General features: G+C 38.7%; 1 protein-coding gene across 3 annotated transcripts in view; it reads right to left on the bottom strand.

The window, feature by feature from the left end:
* Window positions 1–11,503, bottom strand: part of ATG7 (autophagy related 7) — a 217,419-nt gene that overhangs the window by 145,661 nt on the left and 60,255 nt on the right. For all 3 annotated transcript variants that reach the window (XM_081159430.1, XM_081159432.1, XM_081159431.1), the window contains 3 exons: window positions 7,121–7,315; window positions 5,671–5,871; window positions 3,880–3,995 (listed from right to left, as the gene is read on the bottom strand). In XM_081159430.1, coding sequence (XP_081015556.1) covers window positions 3,880–3,995; window positions 5,671–5,871; window positions 7,121–7,315 — 512 coding nt within the window. The remainder of the gene's footprint in view (window positions 1–3,879; window positions 3,996–5,670; window positions 5,872–7,120; window positions 7,316–11,503) is intronic.

Genomic DNA, 11,503 nt, shown 5'->3' with positions numbered 1-11,503 from the left:
GCTTGGACAAGGCAGAAGTGCAGATCACAAATGTGCTAATTTTTTTATCTTTAATATAAATTATATACAGTGTTAAACATATAGACTAAAAGGTCCAAGGTCAAGTTGAAACAAAGAATATCAACCCACTCATTTCTTTCCTCTCATATGCAAACCTAGTACACTGTAAGTGCTCAATACATTAAAAGAGGTTTTTCAAAAGTGGTATTTGTGGGCCCTGGCCTGTGCACTGAAGGGCTGGGGGTTTGGTTCCTGGTCAGGGGGCACGTATCTGTGTTGCAGGTTCGATCCTCCACCCCAGTCAGGACATGTGCGGGAGGCAACCAATCGATGTGTCTCTCTCACACTGATTTTTCTTTCTTTCTCTCCCTCTCTCTCTCTCTTCCCACTCCCTCCCTCCCTTCCACTCTCTCTAAAAATTAATGGAAAAAATATCCTTGGGTGAGGATTAACTGGAAAAAAAAAGTGGTATTAGTGGACTAGGTGGTCAGAACCAACCCTCCCACTGAGAACAAACAGAAAAGATAGACAAGCCCGGCTGGTGTGGCTCAGTGGACTGAGCGTGGTCCCATGCACCATGAAAGAGGTCGCTGATTCGATTCCTGGTCAGGGCACATGGCTGGACTGCAGCTCAATCCCTGGTGGGGGGCCTGCAGGAGGCAGCTGATCAATGTTTCTCTCCCATTGATGTTTCTATCTCAATTTCTCTCTCCCCTCCTCTCCCTAAAATCAATTTAACAACAATAACAAAAAGAAAATGCTCTTTAAAAAAAAGATAAGACAAGACAGATAAAGTATAAACATCTTTGTTTGAAAGCATCACAGAGCTACCAAGGTAGGGAAGAATTGCAGAGCCAAGATCTGTGAGGAGAAGCCCATAGAGGTATTTGCAAGAGAAGCTTTCTTCCATAAAGTGACTGCCAACCTCCAAAAGCAGTAGGCATAGGATCAGAAGCTGAACAGTGATACTGACAGACTCATGGGGCTGAAAGAAAAAGCTATACTTTGAGGTCTGCCAAGAAGGAGAAACCATAGAAAATATCTCAAGCTTTGAGCTGGGGCTACATCGGCAGAACAAAGGTGAACCAGAAACAGACAAATCCTAATTGTATTTAGGTATTCTAGGACTGATAGTCCACTTGGCCTAGCAGTTTGCCAGAAGGAAATGTAAATCACATAATCTCTAATTTTTCATATATAATGTCCAGTACTCAATCAAATAAATCAAGAAGATTCAAGGAATTAGAGATATTTAATACAAATTGGACATGTAATGATACTAAGAAGTTGCCTTTAAACTTTTTATATGTAAAAATAGTAGACATACATACTGAAAAGATACATTTTTTCTGAATGAAATGCTATGTCTTGGATTTGATTTAAAATAAGCCGGAGGGAGGAGGAAACAACGTGGATAGCAGTATAGGTAAATAATGACTGGCCATGTGCTGGTAATTATTGAAAGCTGGGTGGTGTACACAGGGAGTTTATTATTTTATGTATATATCTTCTTTCATACGTTTGAATTTTCCATAATAAAAAGGTTTTGTTTTAAAAAAACTAAAACATCAGGTTTATGAGGAGACAATGCATAAACAAAAGCCAAGAAAAACAACAGACAATAGGAAAAGACCAATAGGAGATCCAGATAAGAAAGACATTTGATAAGAACTTAAAAGAAAAACATGGTTAAATATTATCAAGGAATGAAAAAGACCAAAATCATAATTTTAGCAGAGAACAGGAAACGTGTAAAATAAGATAGAATGGAAATTCTGGAACTAAAACATTTAATAATGAAATTAAAAACCCAGTGGATGGTTTTAACACATATTAAAAACAGAAAAAGAGTGAGTTAGTAAATTGGAAGATAAGCCAGTCCAGAGCAATCAAAGACGAGGTGACGGAAACTACAGAAAAGAACACAGGTCGACTCTAACTGACATGCAATTGGAGACTCAACAGGAAAGAAGCACGAGAAAAGGGGCAGAAGGATATTTTAACAGATAATGGCTGAGAATTTTCCACAACAGATGAAAATAATCAAGACATGGATTTAAGAAGCAATAGAAAACACAATCAGAATAAATACACTCCGTACATCATAGTCCAACTTCTGAAATCTAATAACAATGAGAAAATCTTACAAACAACTGGGGGGAGGAGAAGAGGAAGAAAAATAAATTGTATCAAAGGAGCAGCAGTGGGATAAACACCTAATTCCACAACAAGGAGAAAGGAGGGACAACAGGACTATACTTCCCACAAGTTGAAAGAGAATCACCTCCAATCTGCAATTCTTTACATAGCAAAAATATATTTCAAACTTGAAGGTAAAACAGATATTTTCAGACAAATAAAAACAGATATCTTTGTCATTAGCATTTGTGAAGTATAATAGAAGGTATTCTTCAGACAGAAGGCAAATGCCCTTGGCCAGAAGCTTGAAGTTCGAGAAAGAAATGAAAAGTAACAAAAAGGAGCCTAGCTGGCGTGGCTCAGCGGTTGAGCATCAACCTAGGATCCAGGAGATTGCGGTTCAATTCCAGGTCAAGGCACATGCCCAGGTTGTGGGCTCGATCCCCAGTAGGAGGCGTGCAGGAGGCAGCCAATCAATGGCTCTCTCATCACTGATGTTTCTATTCCTCTTTCTCTCTCCCTTCCTCTTTCCGAAATCAATAAAGACATATTAAAAAAAAATTTTTTTTTAAAGCAACAAAAAGGAAAATATTAGTAAAACTAAATGAATACCAACTATATAACACTAATAATATCTTCTGGGGCTTAAAATATAGACAGCATTTTTAGAAAATGAGTTTTCAGACACTGCTGGTTGCCTACCCAACATCCATTCTTCATTCTATCTTATTGCAGTTTTATTCAGAGAGGCAACTACATGTCAGTCTTCCTTGCAGCTAACAGTGAAAGGTCATGTGATACAGAAGTTAGAATCAGTGGGCAAGTCTTCCAGGAAACCTCTTTAAAAGATGGGCAAGCCTCAGCTGAGCACAATTTTTATCTTTTGCTCATTTCTTTCTTTTTTTTTAAAAATTTTTATTTATTGATTTTAGAGAGAGTGAGGAAGGGTAAGAAGAGAGAGAATGAGGAAGGAGGGGGAGGAAGAGAGAGAAAGAGAAACATTGATTTGTCATTCCACTTATTTAAGCATTTGTTGGTTAATTCTTATATGTGCCCTGATGGGGGATCAAACATTGCAACCTTGGCGTATCTCGATAACACTCTAACCACCTGAGCTACCTGGCCAGGGCCTTTTTTTCTTAACTATAACACAAAAGCAGTACTGGAGGCAGAGCAGCCATCTTTTGACCAGAGGTAACAAGCATAAGGAAGAAAGGTAAGAGCAGCTTAGTGAATGACAAGAAGGAACTTGAGTCCTTGATGGCATTACAGAGCCTTTGTATCAGTCCTGGACTGCCTGCCTCTGAGCTTCTTGCTTCATAAGAAAAATAAAGCCCTGTTTGGCTAAGTCACTGAAGATGGATCTCTGTAATATACAGCCAAATGCATTTTCTATCATATGTGACTCAGGTGCTGCCTTACACATGTCCAGGGCTAAGGAGGTAAAACTTACTAACAGAATAAAAACATGAAGGTCCTTAGGCCCCTATCAACATTTTTATTCTTCTGTATCACTAAATTGAACTAGGAGAGTTCAATTCCAAAAGGATGCAGTGATGTAGCCCCAAAGATTGCATGACAAGTTCTTCTAGGCCAAAGAATCAGGTCAGGTTTTTTAGTCTTATTTGTTTGAGGACAGAAAGAGCAACACAATTCTCAGAAGAGTCAGACTGAGAAAAGGCCAAAGGAGACACAAAAGCTTTCTTTGTTTAAATACCCATCTCTAAACAGCAAACTCACCCTTCTGGATGCTGCAAAACAGAAACCATCAATTCCACAGCCAGGGCTCCTGCAATCATGGCCAGTCCTGGACGACTCACAGTGCACTGCTGGTCCAAGGTCCGGTCTCTGGTTGACTACAGAGAGATAGTAATTGACATGCTCAACTCTAGCTGTCTGCAGCATGAAACTCCTCAATGATAAAGCTATACAACATAACCAGATGTCACTGTTGGCAAAGAACATTCAGCGTCAAATAACATCATTTCTTGCAAGTACCAAGAAAAACAAAATATACAATTTAGGTAACTAAATGAGGTAATGTACTAAAAAGGACTAGCAGTTATAAACAAATTAAAGATTTGGGGCTTAGCTGTCTCATATATAGACTTGTACAATGTGCCCTTTTAAGTGATTCAATTCAACTCTACTGTGCTTTGTAGTTGAGAGACAGAGATACAGAGAGGAATAATCGTTTGATTAGCACAAATGATTCTATCCTGCCATTTTAATTGAGCTAATGCTGCAGAGTACCTGTGAGATGGGAGCACTAAATTACTATTCCTGCTGTCCTCAGTTCCTATGTGCCTCTCACAATGTGGGCATCTTGTCATTCTGAGTGTTATCTCAGGGCTTAAATACAACTATTTTTGTTACAACATGACTCCAAACCAAAGAAATTCTAGTATTCCAACTCTGGACAAATGAAAAGAGGTTATTAGGGATACTTCTGACTGAAATTTTTACCTTATGAACATAAGTGACTTGACTGCAACTGACCCTTATTTCTATTAGTTATTAAGAATGAAACAACAGAACCAGCTTTGTATTATAACACCATGATGGAGATCATAAAGCCATCCTTCTTCACATAAGAGAATATTTATCATTTTTTCTTTATACTGGGAGGACATGAAAGCCAGTCATCCAAAAGGGGTATGAGTTATTAAAGAACATGGTTTAAAAGAAATGGAAAATGGAGGGGATGGTACAGAAAACACCTCTCTCTGCTTTGTTCCACTAGAAGTGATGATCTATTCTGATAAAAGACAATTCCTACAGACTCTGCCTGGAGTGGTGACATTAACACTACAGACTTACATTTCAACAGTGTACTACTGCTTGCTGTTCAGAGCACTTTCACGTTAAACCCACCTTGCACTGGGAGTAGTCAGGGAAAGTAGTTTTACTTTCCTACTGGGGTTAACAGATAAAATACAAGATGCCCAGTTAAATTAGAATTTTAAATAAATAATGAATTCCTTTTTAATATAAGCAGATTTCAAATATTGCATGGGACATACTTATACTAAAATATTATTCATTATTCAAAGTTAACAGGGAATTCTGTATTTTTACTTGCTAAATCTGACCAGCTTATGGGCCCCAGCCCCATTCTGCAGAAGCACAGCTAGCCTAAGAGACTTGTTTAGAATTACCCCATGAGGCAGCGTCCAAGCCAGAACTAGAATTTGGGTCTTATTCCCCATTTAATTCTCTCTTCACTAAGATAGACACAGGAGACAGTGCTGAGTGATGCCAGGGACTGGTCCATCCTGTAACTTCCTTGCTGAGCTTTGCACAAAAATGGTTTGTTCCTGCCTTTTTATTGGTGAACAGGGAACAGCTGTACACAGGTGATGATGCCAATCAAGGCCCACAGTGGGATAATGTCACCCCCCAAACTGAAGAATTCTTCTCTTTATTAAAAGACAGTATTTAAATAGTCATAAAGGAAAGAGCTGAGTCTCTCTGCCCCAGAGGGCAAGACAGCTATAGGAAATACTTGGAACCACAAAGAAACTCACTTACATCTCCTGGGGCCACCACATCATTGCAGAAATAGCAGCCAAGTTTGTAGCCAGGGATGTTGGCAAAAAGCGACGAGCCCAGATCAGTAGGTGCCACAGGGTGGCTGGGACACAAGTCCCCGGCACCCTGATGCTTAGGTTTCTTCAGGCCATGTCTCATGACAACAAATGTGTCAAAGCCCAAGGCAGCATTGATGACCAGCTGTGGGTTTCAAGGAATAAAAGACTAGAATTAAGAGGCACTTATATTTTAAGCCATGGCTAATTTCATATTTGGTCAACTTTTAAAATTTATTTTGAACTTGCATATGAGTGTAATTAGATACTAGAAGATAATGTTGGTGAAAGTTACCCAACACTGAAGGCATATTAAGTGCAAGTGATTAACATAAATCATCTCTTTCAGTTTCATTTAAAACTCCCAGCAAACATTTTCTATTTAAAGATGAGGATATTGAAAGTCAGAGAGGTTACTTCTATAACCTGTTCAAGGTCACTTAGCTGGTAAGAGATAGGCATATAAAACCACAGTTTGATATTTCTTAAACCCATTCTTTCCACTGTTATACTGTGGTCTCTCATGTCTACACAGATTTTTCTCATAACAGTTTGAGATATAATTCACATACTATACAATTTACCCTTCATAGATTTTTAAGAACAGCTTTTATTTTTACTTATAGGAACTTCTTTTAGTTGTAATTTAGTTTATTCTCCCAAATTCCAAGTTATATAGAAAGTTAGAAAAATAAAGAAAAACCATACCAGAAAAGAAAACAAAAGTCACTCACAATCTTACAGCGCAAACAGTTACTATTAATAATTTGGGGAATTTCTTCCTATTATTTTTTTGTTTTATCTCCCGTTCCTTCTCCCTCCCTTTCTCCCTTCTTCATGTTTCCTCCCCCATTGATAAACCGACATAGACATAAACGTTTATATATATATATACATATATATAAACATAATTGATATAAAGTATATGCAGTATTTTCTCTGCTTATTTAACATAATGTGGTATTTTCCATGTTATTAAAATTCACTGAAAACATAACCATGAATGGCTGCATATTACTCTATCACATGTATGTACCATGCTTAATTTAACCATCAATACTGTTGACCCTTGAATGTGTCACTGACCAAATAGTAGTGAATATGACAAAGTCTTTGCCCTCTTGGAGCTTACATTTTAGTGTGAGTACCCATTCTAGTCCAAAGTACCTGAACGGGCTATGGAAATTAAGCAGTAAAGGATAACTATTATGTTGGATGATGGCTGTGAGGCAGATAATCTGCAGTGGAAGCCTTTTCCAACTGTGTCACTAAGGACACACGAAGCACACGTCTTTTCTGCAGGGAGGGTGGACTGGGGACACTTCTCCCTCTAGGGTGATTGTGCATTAAATCACAACCAGAGAAAAAAGCCCCAGGGGATCCATACACCTTACCTTTCTCTTGCTCGCAGCAATGACAGCAGGAAGCCACCGGCTCTCCCTGGTGTCCATCAACAGAAAGACAACATCATGGCTTTCGATGAGCTGCTCCAGTTGCTCCACATCCCTGCGGGCTTGCTCCAGGGTCACGCTGGAGAAGTTCACTGGATGTCCAGGCATGGGGATGCTCATGTTGAACCCTTTGGCATTCTAGGGAAACACCCAGATATAAGGATGTCTGAAGCAGAGGTAGAGGTGATGTCTCAGAGCCCATGTCTCCCCATAGCTACAAGCATGTAAGTATGGTCACTTGGCAACCAGAAATGTCTCTGTGCATAATTATGTTGCTTTTTCCTTTTGCTACCTATGCTCTCAGGCTTCTTTACCTCTGTATCCTAGACCTCCTTGGCCTGCCACCACAGGGTCCCTAAGTCTGGATAGAGCAGCAAACAAAGAAATATGAATATTAGTTTCAAAGTGGGTGGCAGGGCACTTCCCATCTGAAGCAAGAACCCTGGAGAAAGCTGTTTATCTTTGGCTCTTTCCTACAATCTGAGGCCAAAACACTTCACCAAAATGCCCTCTGCCTGCACAAATCCCCTCTGTCCAGCTGAGCTGTCTCTTCTTACTTGTTCCCAACTTGCCCTCTCCTCCTTTTCTTTAGTGTATAACATCTCGAAATGACATGTTATAACAAAAAACATTTGATTTAATAAATTTACATAAGATTAGAATGACTGCCAGTCTTGCCTTCATCTTCCTAGGGTTATACACATTTAAAAAACAACAACCTCAAAACCAAAAACTCTGCTTGTTAACTTTCAGCCAGAAAAATCTACTTAGGACTGTGCAGATATTTGTTGGGGAGGGTGGGAAGTGGGGAGGGCACCCTAAGAGCATGTGGTACTAAAGTGAGGCCTCATTCTCTGTCCAAAAGTAGAAGTTCCCTGGCAACCTGGGTTTTCTTCAAGTGTGGGGATGCACTTTCACAGGGGCTTTAGCACAGCTCTGTAATTTACCATTTGCCCCCTGCTGGCCATAGAGTGTCTTGGCAGATTAACAGTGAGTCACATATGGGTGCCAAAGGAGCTGGGGACATTAACTTTTCAAGAAAGAAAGTTTTCTAGAATCACAAACTGCACCCTTAATGCCCTGCATAGACCTGGCCACACGGAAGTGTGTGGAAACATCAGCTTTTTAATTCCTTTGCCAAAACCCCTCACCCACTGGAAAAATAGCTCAGGGGGCAGGGCAAGAAGGTCCTGTTACAACGGAAAATCTATTTTGTATAGTGTAGATATTTTCTCCTAATCTTAAATTTTAAATCTAATCTCTGGAATTCAAGAACGGGACAATAGTGACAACAATCTTTAGAAGAATGAGGGGAAAAAAAGTTGGAAGAAAAACAGGAAAGGACGCCAGGCAGAAAGGACTTCAGCAAGAATAAAGGTTCAAAACAAGTCCATCTGAACAATGAAAACACCACAAAGACAACTCCTGGGACCTCATTTGTTCATTCATTATGTATGGTGCACCTACCATGTACCAAGTACTATAATAAACGATAAGAAAAGCAACCACCACAGTCATAACAACAACAACATAACGAACAATAATAATGAAGCATTTCAAGTGGTAATAACTTGGTCCAAACAGATATTATTTAGGTATTTTAATGACACCAAGATTAAAGTATAATTACTCAATGCCAATTCTGACCTATTGAATAGTACAGATCCTCACCCATATCCACTTTGCTAACCTAAATAATTCTCTGCTTGCTAAAATTTCAGCCAATAAACGTCGATAGGACTGGCCCTTGGCCCGCCATTTAGGTTTATACAACTGAGGCTGGAATTCAGCAAGTTTCAACAGAGTAGGTTTCAACCTTGGTTGCACACTAGAACCACCCAGAGAGTTTTAAAACTTCCTAATGCCAGGTTTTCCCTAGACCATTTGAATCGGAATCTCTGAGAGTGGACCCAGACACCAACATTTTCTAAAACTGCCTAGATGATTCAATTGTGTGACTGGGGCAAGGTATAATTTACAGAAAAGGTGAAATGTACAGATCTCAAGTGTACAGTTCAGTGTGTTTTGCAAAACTGCAGATTAACCACTGTAACGCACCTGTAAAGATACAGAACATTTCCATTACCCCAGAGCGCAATCTTGCACCCCTTCCAGTCAATCCCCACTACTCTCCAACCCCACTGGGACAACTGCTGTTTTGACATTTTAAAAAAATTTATTTTTCAATTACAGTTAACATACAATATTACATTAGTTTCAGGTGTATAAACAGTGATTAGATGTTTATATATCTTACCTGGTGAGTCCAGTAGCCATCTGGCACCAATGTAGTTATTATAATATTATTGACCATACTCCCTGTGCTGCACTTTACATCTCATGACTTTATAACTGCCAATTTGTACTTCTTAATCCTTTCACCTTTTCTGCCCATGCCCCCATTACCCCTCTTACCTGGCAACCATCAGTTTGTTCTATCATGAGTTTGTTTCTGTTTTGTTTGTTCATTTTGTTTTTTAAAATTCCACATATAAGTGAAATAATATGGTATTTGTCTTTCTCTGTCTGACTTATTTCATTTAGCATAATACCCTCTAGGTCCATCCATGGTGTCACAAATGGCAAGATATAATTCCTTTTTATGGCTGAGTAATACTCCATTGTGTATATATATGTACCACATGTTCTTTAACCATTCACCTATCAATGGATAATTAAGTCAGTTCCATATCTTGGCTACTGTAAATAATGCTGCAATGAACATTATTCTGCATTATTATTGTGCAATATTGTGACTTTTTAAACCCTAGATTGGTTTTGCCTAATCTAGGACTTCATATAAATGGTATCCTACAGTATACCTTGTTTGCGTTTGGTTTCTCTCACTCAGCATAATTCTTTTGAGGCTCACCCATATTGTTAAGTATCAACAGTACGTTCCTTTTTGTTGTATGAATATACCTCAATTTCTTTATTCACTTTCTTATTGACAGCTATTTGGGTTACTTCTAAATTTTGGCTATTATGAATAAAGCTACTATGGACATTCATGTGTAAGTCTTTTAGTATACAGGAGTGGGCAAAAGGAGGTTTACAGTTGTTCATGTGGAAGAAGACAGATAATACATATAAATAATACAATAATCAATAAATAAATAATATAACTCATAACTGTAAACCTACTTTTGCCCACCCCTGTATATATGTTTTCATTTCTCTTAGATAGAAAGCTAAAAGTGGAATTTGGGGGTCATTAGGTAGGTGTATGTTTAATGTCATGAGAAACTGCCAGACTAATTTCCAAAGGCCTTGTTTTACCAGCAAACTATGAGAGTTCTGGCTGCTCCACAGCCTGATAACATTTAGCACTGTCAATCATTTGAATTTTAGCCATTTTAGTGGGTGTGTAGTGATATATATTTGTCGCTTTAATTCATATTTCCTTGATGACTATTAATGTTCAGCATTTTCATGTGTTCACTGGCCATTTATAGAGCTTCACTATGAAATAAGTGCCTGTTCAAGTATTTGCTCCTTAAAAAAAACAGTATGTCTGTCTTATTATTATTGAGTGGTAGGAGTTGTTTATGTATTCTGGATAAAGATATTTGCCAAACAGATGTACTATATTTTCCCAGTTTTGGCCAGCTTTTCCATTCTCTTAATAGTGTCTTTTGAGAAGCAAAAGTTTTAGATTTTTATAAAGTCCAAGTCATACATTTTTTTATTTACGGTCAGTATTTACTGAGTCCCAAGAAATATTTGCCTATCACAAGATCACTAAGCTTCTTGTTCCTAGAAGCTTTGAAATTTTAGCTTTTATGTTTAATTCTACGGCCTTACTGGGGTGTCACCTAAGGGCTCAGAGTATTCAGTGAGGTCTCTTCCTTCTGAACAGGTGGAACTCCAATGCCTCCCAGCCTTGTTAGAGCTCTGGTATCTCCATTCTCACAGCAGAATGGTGGTGCTTTTTGCCCAGCTTTACAGAGTCATGACCTGGGCATGTACAACTTCCTATTCAGTCAGAGGCTCAAGGTGCTGCCTAGATAGTTTTCTGGGCCTCCTTCTCTGCACAGCTCCCACATGTCTAATACTCTATCCTGCAAATCCCAGACACCTTAGCTGCTCTGAACTCTGATCTCAGCTTCCTCAGCTCATCAAGACCAAGAATATCCTGTAGGCTCTGAAATGGGCCAGAAAATGCTTTCATGCAGTAAGTTGGGACAAACATTCATTCTTTCCCTTCTGTCTGGGACCACAGTCTTTCACTGCCTATTGTTCATTGTCTGAAGAGAGTCATTTTATATATTCCAGGTACATAATTGTTTATGGTAGGAGAGCTAGTCCAATATCAGTTATTCATCA

This window comes from Miniopterus schreibersii, assembly GCF_964146895.1.
Source record: "Miniopterus schreibersii genome assembly, chromosome: 15".
NCBI classification, from domain to species: Eukaryota; Metazoa; Chordata; class Mammalia; order Chiroptera; family Miniopteridae; genus Miniopterus; species Miniopterus schreibersii.
Note: the sequence above shows the minus strand (reverse complement) of the source record. Positions and strands in the feature narration are given on the sequence as shown.